Source organism: Schistocerca americana, chromosome 7 (assembly GCF_021461395.2).
Source record: "Schistocerca americana isolate TAMUIC-IGC-003095 chromosome 7, iqSchAmer2.1, whole genome shotgun sequence".
Taxonomy (NCBI): domain Eukaryota; kingdom Metazoa; phylum Arthropoda; class Insecta; order Orthoptera; family Acrididae; genus Schistocerca; species Schistocerca americana.
Window position 1 is genome coordinate 119,652,001 of NC_060125.1, and position 23,214 is coordinate 119,675,214.

The following is a 23,214-nucleotide window of genomic DNA, read 5'->3' on the forward strand; positions in this document are numbered from 1 at the left end:
CCCGTTTTCCGGATGTATGCACCACATTATCTCGTGATAGTAACGCGCCCTCTTTCAAACTCAATGATTTGACGGTACGGTTCGCGCATGCGCCTGCTCAAGTCACACTGATCCATTACCTTCGGTTTGCAGCGACAACAAGAGACGCAGACACATTTTGGCGGTGGGTGGTGTTGCGCCGCGATATCGATGTTGACCTTGAACCCGTTGGCCAACATGGTTCAAATGTTAACAATTTCTGCAGAATACGCTGTTGTACATGTCCTGTGAATATGAACGTTATATCTGTAATCGTTCAAGGCGTTCTTTTTTTCTAAACATATATATATATATATATATATATATATATATATATATATATATATATATATATAAAATTCTCATTTATTGTTCCGCCTCAGTTGTATATTTGTTAGAATACATGTTTCAATCTGGATCGTCTTCAGATCTAAAACGAAGCTAAACTGCATATGTAACCTCTAATATTTCACACTGCTGGCCATTAAAACTGCTACACCAAGAAGAAATGCAGATGATAAACGGGTATTCATTGGACAGATATATTATACTAGAATTGACATGTGATTACATTTTCACGCAATTTGGTTGCATAGATCCTGAGACTTCAATACTTAGAACAACCACCTCGGGCCGTAATAACGGCCTTTATACGACTGGACATTGAGTCAAACAGAGCTTGGATGGTAGGTACACTTACAGATGCCCATGCAGCTTCAACACGATACCACAGATCATCAAGTGTAGTGACTGGCGTATTCTGACGAGCCACTTGCTCGGCCACCATTGAACAAACGTTTTCAATTGGTGAGAGATCTGGAGAATGTGCTGGCCAGGGCAGCAGTCGAACATTTTCTGTATCCAGAAAGGCCCCTACAGGACCTGCAACATGTGGTCGTGCATTATCCTGCAGAAATGTAGGATTTCGCAGGTATCGAGTGAAGGGTAGAGCCACGGGTCGTAACACATCTGAAATGTTACGTCCACTGTTCAAAGTGCCGTCAATGCGAACAAGATGTGACCGAGACGTGTAACCAATGGCACCCTATACCATCACGCCGGGTGATACGCCAGTATGGCGATGACGAATACACGCTTCCAATGTGCGTTCACCACGATGTCGCCAAACACTGATGCGACCATCATGATGCTGTAAACAGAAGCTGGGTTCATCCGAAAAAATGACGTTTTGCCATTCATGCACCCAGGTTCGTCGTTGAGTTCACCATCACAGGCGTTCATTTTTGTGATGCAGCGTCAAGGGTAACCGCAGCCACGGTCTCCGAGCTGATAGTCCATGCTGCTGCAAACGTCGTCGAACGGTTCGTGCAGATGGTTGTTGTCTTGAAAACATCCCCATTTGTTGACTCAGGTATTGAGACGTGGCTGCACGATCCGTTACAGCCAAGCGGATAAGATGCCTGTCATCTCGACTGCTAGTGATACTAGGCCGTTGGGATCCAGCACGGCGTTCCTTATTACCCTCCTGAACCCACCGATTCCATATTCTGCTAACAGTCATTGGATCTCGACCAACGCGGGCAGCAATGTCGCGATACGATAAACCGCAATCGCGATGGGGCTACAATCCGACCTTTACCAATGTCGGAAACGTGATGGTACGCATTTCTCTTCCTTACACGAGGCATCACAACAACGTTTCACCAGGCAACGCCGGTCAACTGCTGTTTGTGTATGGGAAATGGGTTGGAAACTTCCCTCATGTCAGCACGTTGTAGGTGTCGCCACCGGCGCGAACCTAGTTTGAATGCTCTGAAAAGCTAATAATTTACATATCACAGCATCATCTTCTATCGGCTAAATTTCGCGTCTGTAGCACGCCATCTTCGTGGTGTAGCAATTTTAACGGCCATTAGTGTACAATAAGTAGAACAGGAAAGAATTGTACATAGATGTTTAGCTAAGTAGTTAGAAACCCGTCTTGTCTACTCACAACCACATTTACCACATATCAAAGTACTTTAAACATAGCTGCGCTACAGCAACGGTTCCACGTAAATCAGACTAAGAGCAGCCGACCAGTTGCAAAGGATAAAGTAATCTTTACCTAGGTTTCAATAGATATAAATCTATCTTCTTCAGAAGATATGTCCTTATCGTTTAGGCGCTCTGCAACTTTTATGTACCTATTTTATTTGTCTGACAAACCCTGTTTTCAGGGCTATATTTTATATGATTAATGTAACTATGCAGATGTTTGCCTAAACGATAAGGACATATCACTTCATGTTGTTATAATACTGCCGTCTTCTGAAGAAGATAGATTTATATCTATTGAAACCTAGGTAAAGATTACTTTATCCTTTGCAACTGGTCGGCTGCTCTTAGTCTGATTTACGTATCAAAGTAATGTGTTTCCAACTGGAGTCATTGTTTGGAACGGGTGTATGTCGTAGGTAGGGGAGGGAGGAGGGGAAAGGAATGAGGCTGATTGGGGTAGGGATAGGAAACAGGGAATCGTGGTGGGGATGTCATGAGTTTTCTAAGAGGCAGTGTGCTAAAATTATAGATCGTATAGTTATGCAAAAATTCTCGATGATACGCTAATAGTGAAGAACAGTGGGTATGTATAATGTAAACTCCATTGAGTAGTAAAAACATGAAATCGAACGAGGGGATAGAGAGCGGGCAAAGAACGCTAGACGGACGAGGGGCAACTGGAGGAATAGTGGCGGGAGAGGATCTTACACGAAAATTGCGAAATATCAATTATGTAAAAAGCCTCCTATTAATGTACCAGATAGGATGCATAAAACTGTAAGTTTGGGATAAAATAGTAGATATGTAGTAGTAAATGATAGTAGATAATAAAATGGAAATAAAACAGCGAAAACTGAATTAGTATCTTAAAATATTCATTGTGTGGAGCTTTGAAAGTGTAAAGTCATGAGGTTTTACTCTGAAAGTTGTTGTTGTTGTGGTTGTGGTCTTCAGTTCAAAGGCTGGGTTGATTTTGATGCAGCTCACCATGCAACTGTATCCTGCGAAAGCCTCTTCATCTCCGAGAAACCACAGCAACCTACATCCTTCTGAATCTGCTTACTAAATTACAGAATAAAAATTGTGTAAAATTATATATATCGTGTACTTGTCACAACACTAAAATTGTGGCTTTATATCGAGAGTTACCCCGCACAATTCTTTCCGATTTCTTCCTCCCACAGGATACATGTAAATGAGAATAGAAGATAACCGGCACATGAAGTAAATCGTATTACCTGTCATAGACGAAACTCTTTAAAAAAAGGAAAGGAAAATGTCTATTATAAAATGTGAAAGAAAATTGACTGAATTTTTCTCGTAATGATGCGTGTATTGATGGAGGTTCACGCTAAGAGACTGTCAGTCTCGTCGCACATAGATGCTATAAGCTTCTACCGAAGCTTTCAACTTCACTTCAACAAAGAACTGAGGTAGTGTAAAGGCTTGTAGGGGAGAATGTGTCGTAAGATGTGTAGGATAATTTGCCGTTAAGGAACTGAAGGGCAGCGTCCACAGAATATCTGCAGAATGTAACTGTCGCAAAAACATATGGCCTTCACGGTCTGTGTCTTCAACTGGAAAATGAAGTGTAACAAAAAACATTGTTTAAATAAGTTTGACCGAAAGATATAGCAGCTATGGAAAAGTAATAAACACATTTTTGCAGTTACTAGTGGTAGTCACTATGAGTATTGACGCAAATAAATGTACAAGTGATCCAGTCAGAATGTGGTATATTCCTGATAGGGATAGGACGTACAGACCTCACAACAGTGATGATATTCTGTTACTGACAACAGAATTCATGCTATGGACATATGCGAGGCATTGTATTCTGGTCCCTTCTGACGATTTGAGACCATGTCGGATTCATTTCATTCATCGGCACCAACACCAGCATGACTGAAGTCAGCATTCGACGTACGGTGATTGCAAACGTAAATTATTCAGCGCTATATTTTACCTCAGACAGGCGACCCTCGGTGATTTCCAGTACTTCCAGACGCTCCAGTCCTCTGAAGGACCTGCTGTCGATTGTGGTTATCCGGTGCTGAGTGATGCTCAGCGTCCTGGGGGAGTAGCCGAGGAACCTGGGCACTCGGGTGAGTCCGACGCAGGATACCCGCTCGCCACTGTGCTGGCACGAACAGCCTGCAGGGCAGGCTCTGGCAGCGTCGGCGCAGACCGACTGGAAACCCAGGGCGAGGACCACGAGTAGCGCGGCGATTGGCTGCGACAGCCGTCGGTCTCTGAAAAGTCCAGACCAGCAACGCTGCCGTCAGTCGCTCACCGTACGACACCGTGCAGTCTATAACATGTTTGACTAGCTCAGAGTTTTCGCGTACTGTGGGATCCGTAATCAGTTGCTACTTCAGGGGAGAGAAGGGGTGACACAAGGTGATGACCCCCAAAAATATTTGAGTAAGTGTTCTTGTACATTTATGTATCTACAATTATATTTAGTTCCAACAGCCTTTCAGAACCTTCCTATTGAGCAAGGTGGATTCCAACCAGGAGAGACCTGCGCTCTTCAAGTCTTACCTTTAACAATATTTACTGAAGTGGAATACCATAGAAGCAAGAAATATCAGTTGCATTTGTTAAGCTAAGTGCAACATATGACGCGGTTTGGAGCCATGGACTGCTTTGTAAATTATTAGAAGTTGTTGCATGGAGAGAGACGACAAAAGTAACATTTACAAAACCTACGGCGAAAAATACTAGCTCTCAAAAACTATTGAATAATGGGTTACCAAAGGGATCCATCCTCGCCCTTCTCTTGTTTAATTTATACTTACCTGATGCACCTCGTAGACAGTCCAGAAGCTTTGACCATGTGACCGACTGGGCAATAGCCACCCAACGCAAGATCTCTGAAATAACTGAGGAAATCGTTACTTCTTATCCAGACATCTCAAGCCAATATTTCCGTAAATGGATGCTACAACTCAAATAAGACGAAAGTTACATGTTATCATCTGTCCGGTAGATTGGCACATAGAGCCCTTGAAGTCTATTTTGAGGGGGCCAAACTTCATCACAGCATGCATCCATAATACATTGGAATCACGTTAGAGAGGACACTTTCTTTTAAGGAGCACTTGACTCGAACATCTGCAAAGCTCAAAAGCAGAAACAACATTCTCCATAAACTCTGGGGCGATCGTTGGGGATCATCAAAAGACGCTCTTCGGGTATCAGCACTCGGATTGTGATACTCAAAAGCAGAGCACTGTGCGCCTTTCCGGGTTAATGGCCCACACATAACGGTGATAGAGATACAAATTAACGAAGCCATACTCATTGTTAATGGGTCAACACGATGTACTCTCTCATACCACTTATTTATCTTGAGCCACCGTCCATCTCCTGATACCAGACGGACGAGTGCGCTACTGCGTGAATACCAAGAGATTGCTTCCAGTTTTGAATGACACATTTCCTGCGGAACGAAAAAGACTAAAATTAAGACATCCCATCGATGAGTGGAAACGCTGCTGGCCACAAAACCGTTCTCCTTAATGCCTCAAGAATCCCCCTGGGTTTGACTAGCCTCGAACAATTCTGGCTACCTTCAACTGCACTCGAACAGACCATAGAAGATGTTCAGACAATCTGCGGCAAATCTTCATTACCATCGAGTAACTGTGAAGCAGAACAATAGGCAGATGCTCATGTCATATCAACATGTCCCACAGCGCCTACAACGTTTCTTTCAAAGACATCCTAAAAGTGACGAGTGGTGGGACAGAGTACATAAAAGACCTTGTGGATGACATCGGAAGTTCACTGAGGCTTTTGGCAGATGATGCTGTAGTGTATCGAGAGGTTGTAACAATGGAAAATTGTACTGAAATGCAGGAGGATCTGCAGCGAATTGACGCACGGAATGGCAATTGAATCTCAATGTAGACAAGTGTAATGTGCTGCGAATACATAGAAAGATAGATCCCTTATCATTTAGCTACAATATAGCAGGTCAGCAACTGGAAGCAGTTAATTCCATAAATTACCTGGGAGTACGCATTAGGAGTGGTTTAAATGGAATGATCATATAAAGTTCATCGTTGGTAAAGCAGATGCCAGACTGAGATTCATTGGTAGAATCCTAAGGAAATGCAATCCGAAAACAAAGGATGTAGGTTACAGTACGCTTGTTCGCCCACTGCTTGAACACTGCTCAGCAGTGTGGGATCCGTACTAGATACGGTTGATAGAAGAGATAGAGAAGATCCAACGGAGAGCAGCGCGCTTCGTTACAGGATCATTTAGTAATCGCGAAAGCGTTACGGAGATGATAGATAAACTCCAGTGGAAGACTCTGCAGGAGACACGCTCAGTAGCTCGGTACGGGCTTTTGTTAACGTTTCGAGAACATACCTTCACCGAAGAGTCAAGCAGTATATTGCGCCCTCCTACGTATATCTCGCGAAGAGACCATGAGGATAAATTCAGAGAGATTAGAGCCCACACAGAAGCATACCGACAATCCTTCTTTCCACGAACAATACGAGACTGGAATAGAAGGGAGAACCGATAGAGTTACTCAAGGTACACTCCGCCACACGCCGTCAGGTGGCTTGCGGAGTATGGATGTAGATGTAGATGTAGATATCCACATATAGCTGTTTTCATTTGTGTTATTCGATGCTGGGTAGCTGTGTTTAACTGTTGACATGTAGTAATTTTGTAATCTTTCCATCTATACGATAAATAATACTCACTAAGGTAACTTTTGGAGAATAAAGTAACCTGAAATCTAAAAGTCTCGAAAACTGCAAGGAGTTCTAGAAAGTTAAGAGCCGTGGTACGTTTAATACACGATACTTTTCTCTTTCTTTCCCTCGTCGATGGGGTTCTGTGCTGACCACCTGTGGAGAACATTCTAACCCGGTGACAGCTCTAGAGGACAGCACCCGTGTGTTGAGCTGAGAGAGCGACGGCCGTCCCACGCCACTTGCTATCGACGCTCTTCTGTCTCACGCGGTTTCACGGGAGCGACCGCTCGCCGACTGTAACCCAGCAGGCGCTCGGCCCCTTCTAAGTGGCTAAGGAAACGTGGCACTTGGCAACGTCTTAGCGCAGGGCGAACCGTAGCGCAAGACTGTTGAGCCCGCCCACACTGTGGTTTCGCAGGCTGTGTATATCCGTTTGAATTGCACATGGATACATAACCCGTGCAGGTTGCTGTATCATTACGTGGAAAAGTGTCGGCCGTCTCCGCAAACTTCTGCTGAGATGTGCGAAGTTAATTCGGCTCCGCTCCTGCGTGCCGCAGCTGAACACGCAGTTTGGGCAGCGGCCTGCAGTGCTCCCAAAAGCAGCCATTAACAGGCTGAGCGCACCGGCTGCTCAGAGCAACACCCGCCGTTGGAGGGTCTACAGGTAGAACACGAAAATTACAGGAAGTCGTGTGACAGAAAGGATCTATCCGCCCATTCCCCGTCGCTAAAATGAAAATACCCACAGAAAGACCCTAATACGAGGGTTATTCCAAAAGTAAGGTCCGATCGGTCGCGAAATGGAAACGACTATGAAAATCCGATAAAGCTTTGCACAGATGTGTTGGGTAGTGTCTCTAGTATAACCCCAGTTAGCATCACGTCGCTCTTCTCATTTCTGAGCTCGCAGTGAGTGCGTAAAGATGTCTAGAAAATAGTGTCTGCCGCCAAGTACGAGGGCCTGGTGAGAAATTTCGCCTGAAGCTATGCAGCCAACATTACATAACTGTCGTGCTGTTTCGTCTTCACGACAATTCTCAGCCGCATTCTGCAGGGGCAATGAAGATGCTCCTGCATCGTTTTCAAATGGAAATGTTAGATTACCCACAATACAGTCCGCAATTGTCTCCCCCTGGCTGGCTGGCGGCTGCCTTCTATGATGAGGCTATTGAAAAGTTGGTACAACGCTATGACAAAAGTCTAAGTCAGAACGGCGACTACGTAGAGAAGTAGCTGAAAGGTGTAGCTAATTGTTACAAGTAAAACATTTCTGATGTTCACTGTGGTTTCAATTTGGCAATCAATCGGACCTTACTTTTGGAATAACCCTCGTATTTTAAGTGAGGACAGTATAATGTCCATTACTTTTGCAGGATAGAGTAGCATGGAGAGCTGCATCAAACCAGTCTCAGGACTGAAGACCACAACAACAACAACTTTTGCTTGATGATATATAGTCTGAGGGACAGTTGTAAAACTGCAGTAGTCTGGAATGAGATTTTCACTGTGCAGCAGAGTGTGCGCTGATGTGAAACTTCCTGGCAGATTAAAACTGTGTGCCGGACCGAGACTCGAACTCGGGACCTTTGCCTTTCGCGGGCAAGTGCTCTACCAACTGAGCTACCCAAGCACGCCTCACGCTCCGTCCTCACAACTTTACTTGCTCGCGAAAGGCAAAGGTCCCGAGTTCGAGTCTCGGTCCGGCACACAGTTTTAATCTGCCAAGAAGTTTCATACAGTAGTCTGCGTTCAGCCTTGATGGTCTACAATACCGTAGAACACACCCACGCCCGAGGGAGGACTCAAACCACCGGCGAGAGGGGCAGCGAAATCCGTGACATTGCGCCTCAAACCGCGCGTCAGTTAAAATCGTAGCCACATTACCTATATATTATGTGTTCTGCTTATCTATCGGGCGTTACCTCATTTCGATCACTTTGTTTGCATATACGATCAGTGTCTTGCTAGATTCTAATAGAAACCGGAAGCAGTGAACCTTGTAGAAACTGATTAAGAATGTATGAAGGGCTGTGCAACCTATGAAACACATTTGTTCTACATAGTTATTCTCCAGTCAGCTACTTAAAAATAAACAGTGTTTATTGCAAATTTGAAATTCTCAGTAATAAGTTCAGATTTTACTCGAAAATTGTTGATTGACAATGTGAAACAGAGGGATGCTGTAGAACAAATAGAAAATAATACAGATTTATCATATAGTTCTAGGAAACACAATTTCCTCAAAGAAAGAAAAAGGAAAATTAATAAACAAACGCAAAGTAAACATATAATCCACTGTCGAGTTTACATAAAACATATGTCTGATATTCATAAACAACTTTCGGCTTTATCGATAGTAAAGAGAAGCTGTTGCCTTTCACTGTAATGAAGAAATTTCTACTGAGAACAAAATAATAACAATAATTTTGTAGATTTTATCATGTTTGTGCATCTAAACTGCACCTGCGTCGGAAGTAATTGCTCTGGATACACAAAAAGCGCAGAAATTACGTTATCAAACAACTATTATTATTTACAAAATGGAATTAACATTTTATAAGTAAATGAAATAGACAATGGACTAACAATGAATGATGTGCAGTAGTAATAACGTGCAAAACAAACAGACAAATAAAAACAAAAAGAAGTGGTCAACTCCTAGTTTCTCTCTCTCGCATCCATTTACATTTCTTTGCCTACGAATGATACCAATACTACCAGCAATCCTACCATTTACTACCGAACTGTAGCTTTGGTAGAGCGTAACTCTAAGGAAAATGAGAACATACACTCCTGGAAATGGAAAAAAGAACACATTGACACCGGTGTGTCAGACCCACCATACTTGCTCCGGACACTGCGAGAGGGCTGTACAAGCAATGATCACACGCACGGCACAGCGGACACACCAGGAACCGCGGTGTTGGCCGTCGAATGGCGCTAGCTGCGCAGCATTTGTGCACCGCCGCCGACAGTGTCAGCCAGTTTGCCGTGGCATACGGAGCTCCATCGCAGTCTTTAACACTGGTAGCATGCCGCGACTGCGTGGACGTGAACCGTATGTGCAGTTGACGGACTTTGAGCGAGGGTGTATAGTGGGCATGCGGGAGGCCGGGTGGACGTACCGCCGAATTGCTCAACAAGTGGGGCGTGAGGTCTCCACAGTGCATCGATGTTGTCGCCAGTGGTCGGCGGAAAGTGCACGTGCCCGTCGACCTGGGACCGGACCGCAGCGACGCACGAATGCACGCCAAGACCGTAGGATCCTACGCAGTGCCGTAGGGGCCGCACCGCCACTTCCCAGCAAATTAGGGACACTGTTGCTCCTGGGGTATCGGCGAGGACCATTCGCAACCGTCTCCATGAAGCTGGGCTACAGTCCCGCACACCGTTAGGCCGTCTTCCGCTCACGCCCCAACATCGTGCAGCCCGCCTCCAGTGGTGTCGCGACAGGCGTGAATGGAGGGACGAATGGAGACGTGTCGTCTTCAGCGATGAGAGTCGCTTCTGCCTTGGTGCCAATGATGGTCGTATGCGTGTTTGGCGCCGTGCAGGTGAGCGCCACAATCAGGACTGCATACGACCGAGGCACACAGGGCCAACACCCGGCATCATGGTGTGGGGAGCGATCTCCTACACTGGCCGTACACCACTGGTGATCGTCGAGGGGACACTGAATAGTGCACGGTACATCCAAACCGTCATCGAACCCATCGTTCTACCATTCCTAGACCGGCAAGGGAACTTGCTGTTCCAACAGGACAATGCACGTCCGCATGTATCCCGTGCCACCCAACGTGCTCTAGAAGGTGTAAGTCAACTACCCTGGCCAGCAAGATCTCCGGATCTGTCCCCCATTGAGCATGTTTGGGACTGGATGAAGCGTCGTCTCACGCGGTCTGCACGTCCAGCACGAACGCTGGTCCAACTGAGGCGCCAGGTGGAAATGGCATGGCAAGCCGTTCCACAGGACTACATCCAGCATCTCTACGATCGTCTCCATGGGAGAATAGCAGCCTGAATTGCTGCGAAAGGTGGATATACACTGTACTAGTGCCGACATTGTGCATGCTTTGTTACCTGTGTCTATGTGCCTGTGGTTCTGTCAGTGTGATCATGTGATGTATCTGACCCCAGGAATGTGTCAATAAAGTTTCCCCTTCCTCGGACAATGAATTCACGGTGTTATTATTTCAATTTCCAGGAGTGTAGTTAAAAAAGGGATGAGGAAAGGGGCGTATCAAGACTTCCCGTATAGCAAAAACCGGTGTAATAAAGGTATTGTGAAAGAAAATTGCCAGAATTGTGGAGCGATTCTATTGTCAAGTGCAAACTGGACGTAGTTCGTCTAGCATTAAGGGAAATACCTACCCTGCAATTCTGTGTGCCCACTGGCTGACACAAACTAGGCAAAATCTCGTCTTTGAAGAGGAACCATTCAAGTCAAGATTCACTGAAATCTTATTCCAAGCGAAAATAAAAAAAATAGGAACTGAGGACAAACTAATAAGATGAATACAGGTAGGGTGCACTAGTGATGGCACAGACGGGAGCGGGAGTGTGTGGAGTTGGTGAGGAGTGTTAAGTATTATAATAATACAGATGATTGCAATTAATCAAGCAGATGAGTTAGTGGACTCCTTGATGCAAGGAGAGTTTGTGGACTGGAAGAGGAGGACTATGGCTGAGGAATTAGAGTGGGCGGGGCCCGGATGGTGGGTGGGTGGGTGGGGGGAGAGCACTAGTAGAGAGATCTGTGCCTCGACCAGATGGCAATGACTGAAGCGCTACAGGGCCCAGGAGGAGGGACAGCAACGCGGATACCAAGGCGCTCGGTGGTCGTTGTGGCAGTGGAAACACCGGTATCAGCGCCAGAAGTTTCCTGAAGCTGGTGAGAGCGTAGCTGCAGACCTCATGGCAGAGTATCTGACAGTGCTGATCCCAGACGAGGCAGCGTGGCAGTGGAAACAGCGCCCCTCCACTGTAGGTGTTCCCAATGTGGGCCGACAAGCAGACGCACGTGGCCAAACAGTCCTCCCACCCTGGCAGCAAGTGGCGTCACCGTTGATACGACGCCCATCACAGCTAACAGACAGTACATTACATGACTCAAAGCAAGTAAAAGGAACCAAACATGTTTATACATGCAAGTCAGATGTCAGCTGCCGTAGTGATACTCTGGCATCGGTTTTTGACCCCATATGCAGGAGTAAGCTTCACCTGAAAACTGGGTCGACGATCGATGAGCTCACCCACAAATAACGTGTGTTAATGGGGGTAATCCTCAGAGTGTGTCTATTTTTTTTAATTACATGTTTTATTGAACTAAAATAAGTATTACGAGGATTTATAAATTTCTATGCGTGTTTATGCCTATGCAAAAAATATCATTTCCTTCTCTTGCAATTAAAATAATAGTAATAAAATTTTAAAACAGAAGAATTGTCGTTGCTGCATTCTCATATCTGATCTCAGAACAGTCTTCAGTCTAAATCTTTTCCTTTATAGCTTAAAATGATTTCCTCATACGTCTTATTCGCCGGCTGAAGCGGCCGTGCGGTTAAAGGCGCTGCAGTCTGGAACCGCAAGACCGCTACGGTCGCAGGTTCGAATCCTGCCTCGGGCATGGATGTTTGTGATGTACTTAGGTTAGTTAGGTTTAACTAGTTCTAAGTTCTAGGGGACTAATGACCTCAGCAGTTGAGTCCCATAGTGCTCAGAGCCATTTGAAACATTTGAACGTCTTATTCCATCAGGTCTGTTTTTGTTTTGTATTTTCCTTTTTTAGCCCGTCTCGAGTATCAATGCCGATAACTGCGCACTGACGGTCCCTACCTCGCCCATGGATGAGATTTGAGACTCCAGTGTTGCAATGACAAATACTCGGAAGTCCTGTACAGTAGAGTTCTTACGTATGGCGAGAAAAAAATGCCAAGTGTCCAAAAACCAGGCAACTACATTTTATTTTAAGTCAAGGCATTTCTAACTCAATTTCAAACGTTAATCGTTTTCTTGCATAGATATTTGTGTTCCATGTTTACATCAACACTACACACTTCGTATAAGGCTTAGGGAGTCGTCTCATTTTATGTCTCTTAGCAAGAGCTGCGTGGGTTTTGGTGATGAAATCTAGCCACGTAGCTCTAATATTTGTGGGTAAATCTTTGAGTGGACATTTCTTGAAACTTGTGACCAGTTTCTGTGAGGATATTTGATTGCTGTAGAATGCTTAGGAGCGAGTTGGATTAATTGTTGGTATGTTCTCCCTGCGGATTATTTCTACGTAGCAGAGACAGACAAATCTCTAAATTTTGCATCCTGGATCGACATAAATCGGCGACCTTACATTTGAGGGTCGAAACATCTGGAAGATATTTTCTGTGATGCTTCCTGTACCTTCCCTAAGTATCTTGCTCGTATGTTTTAGGGATAATATCATTTTAAAAGAGGAAATACTAACATAAAGACACTGTAAAAGCCGGCCTTTGGTGGCCGAGCGGTTCTAGGAGCTTCAGTCTGGAACCGCGCGACCGCTACGGTCGGAGGTTCGAATCCTGCCTCGGGAATGGATGTGTGTGATGTCCTTAGGTTAGTTAGGTTTAAGTAGTTCTAAGTTCTAGGAGACTGATGACCTGAGATGTAAAGTCCCATAGTGCTCAGAGCCATTTGAACACTGTAAAAGTGGAATAAACAACATAAACTATACAAATAGTCTTGGGTAACTGACAGTCGTTTCTCTTCTTTTGCTGACCGTATGTCTTTTCATCATTTGTGTGGGAGCAAGTTTCCGATTAGACAGGGTTGATCAAATATCAGTGAGATATTTTCCCTAAGGGAAGAGATTGGGAAGATGACATAAACTTTTTAACTTAGAATGATCAGGTTTAAGAGGAAAATTTTTGCTGAGTTGAAACAACAAGAAAACTAATTTTCGTTTTGTTTCGGAAGAGTTTTTTTGTTTATTTTTAATGGAAATGGGAACCTTAGGGTCAGCCTGAGACGTGAAGAAAATATTCTCATTTGTTCTGAGGTTGTTTTCCTTTTTATTATTTAAGGCTACAAAATAACTTATTTTGCAAGTTAGGCTGACTTTGAAGAGAGTTTCTGATCCAGTAAGAAGTATTATTGTCTAATATTTAGTGCCATAGTGATTTTAGGTTCAAATGGCTCTGAGCACTATGGGACTTAACATCTCAGGTCATCAGTCCCCTAGAACTTAGAACTACTTAAACCTAACTAACCTAAGGACATCACACACATCCATGCCCAAGGCAAGATTCGAACCTGCGACCGTAGCGGTCGCACGGTTCCAGACTGTAGCGCCTAGAACCGCTTGGCCACCAGCGGCCGGCTGTGATTTTAGGCTTAATATCGGAAAAGGAATGCTAAGAATACTGAAAAAGCTGTTTTTTATATGTTAGTGCACCGATTTATCGCTTATATTTAGGATTCGACACATATTTTGTGCAACGATTTTTTTTTAATGTAACAGTATACCAGGACATTCCCTATTTATGGACGCGTGTTCTATTAACGAACTTATTACCCGAAACGCGATATCCTAGTGTGTTAGTTTCGCTTTCATTACGTCAATAGAATCAATGTTGTGTTGACTTAATACGAGATCACTACGCGGAGTGTTTCTTCCATCCGTTTTCACTTCCAGCGGGTACCAAGCCAGCTGTATTTCGGGGCTTTACAATAGGATACGAATATACAGCGTGGGGAAAATCAAAGTAGGCCGGACGAGTGGATACGACTGGAGATGAATGAATGCATATAACCACACCACGTGACGCGCTCACCACGTGTACGTCTGCTACGTGATCCGGAGCGGTTCAGATAGTGTGCGCTGTGCCACTGTGAGTGGAGTAATGCCGATGGGTACTCGAAGTGGAGCAGCGAGTGTTCGTTGTGGAAAGTTACGTGAGAACATAGTCGTGGAAACGGTGTGGTCAGTTGCTTGCTGAGAAGTCTAATAGTGTCAACGTGCCAGCTAAGAGCGCCGTTCAACGTTTAATCTGGAATTTGCGTCAGACAAGAACTGTTTCGAACACGTCAGAAAGCATTCTGAAACATTCCCGCATACCAGAAAATGTGGCTGCAGTTCACCGCAAAGTGCTTCAGAGTCTTACCATATCAAACCGACACATGTCGCAAGAGACCTACGTATCACGTTTATCACGTCGATCCTGCGGACGAATACACCACCTGGACCTGCATATCCATCCCTACTGAGTTCTGCTGTTCATGCATTAAAACCATCAGCTGCGTAACTTCCACGAAACACCACTGCGTGATCATAAGGTTGGAATTTGGCGTGCAGTGTTTGCACACCACGTTATTAGTCCCATCTTCTTTCATCAGACCCTGACGTCGGCGCGTTACATTGCTAACATTTGGAAACCATTTGTGGCAGCATTAACGGAGGAGGAAAAGACCTACAGTTATTTGCAACTGGATAGAGCAACTGCCTATACAGCTGGCCGAACGTTGGAGCAGATTCGCACAACATTCACGCCTGACAGAGCCGTTAGCAGAGGGCACTCTGGTCGCTGCCCTAGCTGGCCACCCAGGTCTCCCGATCTGTCAGTGTGATTACTTTGTTTGGGGAGACCTCATGTCTAAGGTGCATCGCAAAAACCCTCGCGGTCTTCAAGAACTGCAACAGAACATTTCGGATGAGATTGTAGCAATTCCAGTAGCTTCGATCCGCCTTCAGCAGCTTGCTAACTAGGGTCCAAAAGTGCCACGAGCTGAGTAGTGGTCAGTTTCAGCAGCTGTTATAGATTAGTACTGTGTTTCCTTTCCTCTGCTGTGTTTCTCTGTACCCTGGAACTCTGTCCTCCAGGCCACCTTAATTTGCTCCGCCCTGTACATTCGAAAACTCGACTGCACACACTGTGGTGCAACGGAAGTTAGTGGTAGTTACACCAGGATTCTTACCACCACAGCGTGTGCGGGTGAGAAATAAGATAATGGTGCAATGGTATTAAGTTATTGAATCAAGAATTTATTTTCTAATTTAAATATCTTGATTCATAATTTTCGTCACCGCCACCAGAAATAATAAGCCGACCACCGCCACGCACTAACCGACCGGAGATACTGCCAGCCAATGTTTGCCACTATTTGCCCTCAGTTGAATAACCTACGAAAAAAATTGTAACTGAAAATCAAATGGATATCGTTGTCTTAATTAAATAACACATAATGAGATTATGTATGCTTGTTGACATCTTATTGTCAAAGCTAGTCGTTACGATGAAGTAAAGTCCACAAGAAGTGAAAATTATTTTGTTCATCTTCTCAGTCAAGACCCATTATTATTATTTTATTTATTTTGCAAGGACTGAGGGAAAATTATTTTCGTGTTTTGACTGATTCTTTCAGCAGAAAGAGAAAATAGTCTAAGATTATGATTTACAGTTCAGCTTCAGATTATTCAAGGCGCTGCCCATTCAAGAGAATGTTTTCCTCACTGACAATTTTCGACGAAGATGACATTTAACAAGAACAAATGAAAGTGTTTTCGCTCAAGATAAAGTCAATCTACGTTCGAATTTGCTAATTACTCATCAGGAAACTTCAAAGATTTAGTTGTGGCTTATGCACTGGATAATAGAAATCCGAACACGGTCAAGAAAGACTGAATCAGATGTTTTGTTGAGTGGAAGGCTGATTTACCGAAAACTGAATTTCTGCTATACTTATATGTCGGCAAGTGGATCCCTAATGCCGCAACACGCACACACACACACACACACACACACACAATCGCACGCGTACTGTAATGGACTGATAAGTCTCTAATCAAACCAGTACTGCGCAAACTCCACGCATACTGCAATGGGCTGATAAGTCTCTCATCAGACCAGTACTGCGTAAACTCCACTTAGCACAGTTAATTACTTAATTTGTTATTGTCATATGCTAATATTCTGCATCAACTCTTGTGGAACAAGGTGGCTGATATTAAAAACTATGGCCATATATTGATCGATTACAAGACTGTGTCCGGTTTACGGGTACATTGTATTTAATTACTGTTTATACTAAGTAATTCACAAGAAAGTTTGGAGACAAGCATCGGATCGTACCAAGGAGCAATACTATTCTCTCAAAGTAAATGCTTAATCAGATCGAAAAAGACTGGCATACTATGATTTATAGAGAAGACAAGGAAATTCGAAAATACCATAGCAGCTTCAACAGTGATAGTGTAGGATTTAAGTTAAACAAACTGTTGATCTCTCTCTTAAATAAAAGTTACAGAACTACCTCATCTGTTGAACGACATTCACCCAGCGAAGAGACAAGGAGATCAAAACACTGCACACAGATCTCGGAGCAGTGGAGTTCAGACACCAGTCCCGCCATTAAGATTTAGGTTTCGCATGTGTTTCTTGAAAGGTTTAAATCAAATACAGAGATAGTTAATTAGAAGAAGTGATTCCCTGCTCCATCGTTGTCCCATTCGATGTGCTGCTGCCGTTGTAATGATACCATAAGCGAAATCACGTTAAACCGCAATCTGCCTTTCTTTCTTAGAAGGATCTGTGAGACAAACTTCTGCACGACTCGGCTAATTTCGACTCGGTTCGGGTGACAGTATGCCAAGGTACTAAATTCAAATGGCTCTGAGCACTATGGGACTCAACTGCTGTGGTTATCAGTCCCCTAGAACTTAGAACTACTTAAACCTATCTACCCAAAGGACATCACACACATCCATGCCCGAGGCAGGATTCGAATCTGCGACCGTAGCAGTCGCACGGTTCCGGACTGCGCGCCTAGAACTGCGAGACCACCGCCGGCCGGAGTGGCCGAGCGGTTAAAGGCGCTACAGTCTGGAACCGCACGACCGCTACGGTCGCAGGTTCGAATCCTGCCTCGGGCATGGATGTGTGTGATGTCCTTAGGTTAGTTAGGTTTAAGTAGTTCTACGTTCTAGGGGACTTATGACCACAGCAGTTGAGTCCCATAGTGCTCAGAACCATTTGAACCATTTTTGCGAGACCACCGCGGCCGGCTGCCAATATACCACGACGATGTTGCGCTGTTGCCGATAAGTGATTCTTTGGTTTCTTCTGCGTGTATCAGTTAAGCGTTTAAGCTTTTACTTAAAAAAAAAAAAAAGCAGCACACGTCGAAATATCTAATCCCCGTGCTAGTATTACCTGATGATGTCTCATGCCAAAGAAAGCGAAATTTTGGGCAGAAAATTGAAGTTTAGGCCTCTAACAAAATCCTGACAAAACAGACTTCATCAATAATGAGACACCTGCACATCTTCTCAGTTTCAGTTTTTCTTTTTGAATTGTCTGGTTTCCATTAGCACCGTTAAAGTCTGTGTATTGTACGCCTTCCATGGTTTACATAGTGAACAGTCGATGTCCCATTTGTTATATGAAACCTCCAATTAGAAAAATTTATGAATGACTGTGCTGATAAACGCCTTACGTTATTTTACTTTCAAACAGCTGAGCAAAACTGAACGTACTCAGACATTTCTCTCTTTACTTATTCTGATCATCACTAAACTGACACACAATACTCTTAGCGCAACGCAATCTGACTTTCAATAATCCCTACTAAAGAATTGCCCTGACTGACAGTAACCTGTAACTTTCATGAATCACTTACCTCACAAAAATCTTCGTTACTCGAACTACTGCAATACAGCGAGCGCCTATACTGCCAGCTAAATAAAAGATTCAAACTACTGAAGGCACTAACTACTGATAGGCATACTTAGCAAATGAAAGATTTTGATATAGAACAAACAATGTATTTACCTTAATAATGTTCAAAAGACATATATATCAGTTCATGACATCCACTCTTACAAATTTACTCTCTCTGATGGACACATGTCCAGATCGTCCGCTCTCAAAACTCTGCCATCTCTCCCCCCACGTCCACCACTGCTGGCGGCTCACCTCCAACTGCGCAACGCTACGCGCTGTTCACATCCAACTGCCCAACACTACAATAGCAAATATTGCAACAATGCCGACCACCCTCAGACTGCACACAGCACAGTCAGTGATTATCATACTGAGCGCTACGTGGCGTTACCAACATAAACAATTAAACAGCCTACTTACAGTTATTCATTCCGCATTTATGGACACTACTTTTGTTTCCAGTGTTCGCAAACAACCAGTTTAACATGCGCTTCTAAATATTTTCAAGGCCTTCTCAGTATTGGTAGTGCGTTAATGGGTTCATTATGTAGCTGATTTGATACACCCCACATATTGTGTACTTCTTGCAGTAAATACGCGATACCGAAGTGTAGCTAGGTTTCTGCTTTCGTTGTCAGAAATGTCACGAAAAGGAGGGTGCTGCTCTTACCTGCTGGCCTTGCCAGGCAGACCTCCCACCAGCCCACGAGCTACGGTGGACAGCGCCCTGGTTTCCATGGCTGCCTTCTTACGTGGTCCTCAGGTTTACGGAGTCCGACAGCCGCTCCCGCTTGACAGACAGGCAGTCACACTCAGGATGGTAAGATTCGTTACAAGTGTTTCTCAAAGCTTCAGTTATCGCAAAGGGATTTTCTTATCTATCGTTGGCGATACGTTTCGGGGCTATTATCCGGGTAGCACTACACGTAGGTTGAAATCTTATCGTTACTGGGTGCATACTCTAAGATTTACACAAAGCAACAACTCTTTTCATTCTCTCTCTTTCTGTCTGTCACTTTCTCTTGTGTTGTGTTTGTGTGTGCGTGTGTGTGAGTGTGTGTGTGTGTGTGTGTGCGCACGTGTGTGTGTGTGTGTGTGTGTGTGTGTGTAATAAAAATGAACGAAGATTTGAGAAATGAATATACACACCTACAGTTGGAGCCGACTTGTCGAAGAGTATACATGCGAGCTATTTGCGTTTTAGACGAACTGACAGGAACACATGGAGTGTTGAATCTCGCACCGACTATGAACATTTTAAAACTGGAAGAGGCGCGCCAGCAACTATTGTTACTGGACAAAGCTGTGAAAGCTGAATATTTATTATCGGAGAAGGTTTTCCATAACGTTGCGCCGCGCGGGATTAGGCGAGCGGTCTCAGGCGCTGCAGTCATGGACTGTGCGGCTGGCCCCGGCGAAGGTTCCAGTCCTCCCTCGAGCATGGGTGTGTGTGTTTGTCCTTAGGATAATTGAGGTTAAGTAGTGTGTAAGCTTAGGGACTGATGACCTTAGCAGTTAAGTCCCATAAGATTTCAAACAAATTTCGTTTCATAATGTTGCATCGACTTGATGATGTCATGAAAGCAGTTCTTTTGGTCGTAAAATGCGGTCGGTAGCTCTCCCTTCTTCCGAACAGGCTTCAGAAGACCCAAAGAAACCGACCGACGGCCGTGTCATCCACAACCACTGGGCATCGCTGGTTGCGGATGTGGAGTGGCACGTGGTCAGCACGTCAGAACGTTATGGGAAAGTATTATCAGTTCCTGCCTTCCATGACGAAGAAAAGAAAGGATTTAAACATAAAGTGCCCTATATAAAGTAACAATTAAAGAAGCGATGGCTAGATTTTCGCAAAGTTGGAAGTACCTTCTTAAAAAATGACCATAACTGCCTGCGGAGTATCATCAAAATTCGCTGTTGCGAAACTCGAATTGGACGGCCATCAAACTTGTTCGTAGAGTTAAGCGAACGTAGTAAAAGGCTTAAGACAGCAATTTTGGAGCCACAGAATTAACGTATGGCCGCAAATGAAGCTCCGAGCATCTGCAAATGTTGAAGATTCCAAATTGGTCACTTCATCTCCTACACGAGAGAGGCATTCGATCCGAGTCGTAGAGACTTACAACCACAAAAGCTTTCCCATTCTGTGGGAAAGCCTCGCTGACAACGAAACAAAATGGAACAATCCGAACAGCTGATAAGGTCTACCTCTTGTACAGTATCCTTCAAGAGGTTAAAACGCAGTGCTACCCTCTGATTGAATTCTGTCAGGTTACTGCCACATGTGCAGAGATTCAACTTCAAGCCTTTGGAAGAGGTTTTAAATGATCTTCCAACCGATGACACAGATGCACTAGAACTTTTCTATAAATTGGGTTGTGATGGTTGACAGCGAATTTAAACCAAAATCCTAAAACAACCATGATCATGATGCGAACATATTTAAGTCATCTAAAGTGCCCCTGCAACTTATTAGTCGCACGAATAAAGAAATAACTCCTCGCTACTGAAGACCAATAAAAATTAGATTTATTCGTGAAACAGCTAAAAAGGTACAAAATCGCAATAACAGAGGGTGATTTATCCATAAAACATACATTGCTGATGAATATGATAGATGCAAAGGTCTTCAATGATGTAATTTGCAAGGCTGGCTCAAAAGACTTCGGTGACATTCAGAAAACAAAATACACACGTCAAAAAAAGTTTTGCATCACCTCGGTTCTGAGCGCTCCGGAACCTGTACAGAAAAGTGGAATAGAGATCAACAAAAACATCATTTCCGACCTTTTTATTGCTCATGAAAACCACATACTGCATGTTGTACCGCCATACAGTGAGACCTTCAGAGGTGGTGGTCCAGACTGCTGTACACACAGGTACCTATAATACCCAGTAGCACGTCCTCTTGCATTGATGCACGCCACTGTTCGTCGTGTCATACTATCCACAGTTTCATCACGGCACTTTGTCCCACTCCTCAACGGCGATTCGGTGAACATTCCTCAGAGTGGTTGGTGCGTCACGTCGTTCATAAATAGCCCTTTTCAATCTATCCCAGGCATGTTTGATAGGGTTCATGTCTGGAGAATATGCTGGCCACTCTAGTCGAGCGACGTCGTTATCCTGAAGGAACTCATTCACAAGATGTGCGCGATGGAGGCGCGAACTGTCATCCATGAAGACGAATGCAGCGCCAATATGCTGGCGATATGGTTGCACTGTCGGTCTGAGCAAGCCATTCACTTATCGTACAGCCGTTACGGCGCCTCCCATGACCACCAGCGGCGTACGTCGGCCCCACATAATGCTACCTCAAAACAGCAGGGAACCTCTACCTTGCTGCATCCGCTGGACCATGTGTCTAAGGTGTTCACCCTGACCAGGTTGCCTCCAAACATGTCTCCGACGATTGCCTGATTGGAGGCATATGCTACATTCATCAGTGAAGAGAACGTGATGCCAATCCTGAGCGGTCCATTCTGCATGTTGTTGGGACCATTTGTACTGTGCTGCAAGGTGTCGTGGTTGCAAAGATGGATCTTGCCTTGGGTGTCAGGAGTGAAGTTGCGCATCATTCAGCCTATTGCGCACAGTTTGAGTCGTAACACGACGTCCTGTGGCTGTACGAGAAGCATTATTCAACATTACGGTATATTAATAATTATTCAACATGGTTGCGTTGCTGTCAGGGCTCCTCCGAGCCATAATCCATAGGCAGCTGAAGCGAGGCATGTCATCGACAGTTCCTGTCTCTCTGTATCTCCTCCATGTCCGAACAACATCGCTTTGGTTCACTCCGAGACGCCTGGACACTTCCCTTGTTGAGAGCCCTTCCTGGCACAAAGTAACAAATCGGACATGATCTAACCGCGGTATTGACCGTCTAGGGATGGCTGAACTACAGACAACACGAACCATGTAGCTCCTTCCTGGTGGAGTGACTGGAACTGATCGGCTGTCGGACCCATTCCGTCTAATAGGCGCTGCTCATGCATGGCTATTTACGTCTTTGGAAAGGTTTAGTGACATCTCTGAACAGTCAAAGGGACTGTGTCTGTGATAAAATATCCACAGTTAACGTCTATCTTCAGGAGTTCTGGGGACCAGGGTGATGCAAAACTTTTTTTGATGTGTGTAGTAAATACAGAAGATCTTCAGGTCAACCTGCCTACACTCCATGCCAAAATTAGATGTTTAGAATTTTTGTATCATTTGTGGTATAGAATAAACATCGAGAAGTTGCAAAACCGTTCAAAAGAGAAAACCGTACTTATTCAAGAGACGAAAAAAGTCACACAAGAGATGTTTTGAAGTCACTTGGGGTTAGCTGTAGATGCAAGACTAGGGAAATAGAAATGATGGGAATAGCAGCACAAGACATTTTGTAGACGCTGAAACATCAGCAGAAATAACAGGTGTAGATCTGCAACTCTTCTATTCAGGGATATTCTAGAGGCTATTTCCGGTGGACATCAGATAGACATAGACTGATTTGCTGCTTATACTTTTGAAACACCAGGACTGTATGTTGATTTACATCAACGGAATCCTTTGTCTTGTCTTCCCCTGTATACAAGATTTTCGTGTATGCTCAACTGTTGTTGAACCCACAGTTTATCAGAAGAAGCCGCCGAGGCTCGCACTAAGCACTTTCGTCTGTACCGGGAAATTCTCACGAGAAGAATACAGTTTGGATATAATAAACAGGCTACTACTGACATTTGATCCATAAGTGACGCGTGTGAGACCGCAGCCAAAGGAAACCTGTAAATCTTTCC

General features: G+C 44.4%; 1 protein-coding gene across 2 annotated transcripts in view; it reads right to left on the reverse strand.

Moving 5' to 3' along the window:
- Nucleotides 1-19,237, reverse strand: part of LOC124623175 (leucine-rich repeat-containing protein 4B-like) — a 56,124-nt gene extending 36,887 nt beyond the window's left edge. For both annotated transcript variants that reach the window (XM_047148979.1, XM_047148978.1), the window contains exons 1-2: nt 19,104-19,237; nt 3,986-4,271 (exon numbers count right to left, since the gene is read on the reverse strand). In XM_047148979.1, coding sequence (XP_047004935.1) covers nt 3,986-4,271; nt 19,104-19,171 — 354 coding nt within the window. In that variant the 5' untranslated portion in view covers nt 19,172-19,237. The remainder of the gene's footprint in view (nt 1-3,985; nt 4,272-19,103) is intronic.
- Nucleotides 19,238-23,214: the final 3,977 nt, after the last annotated feature.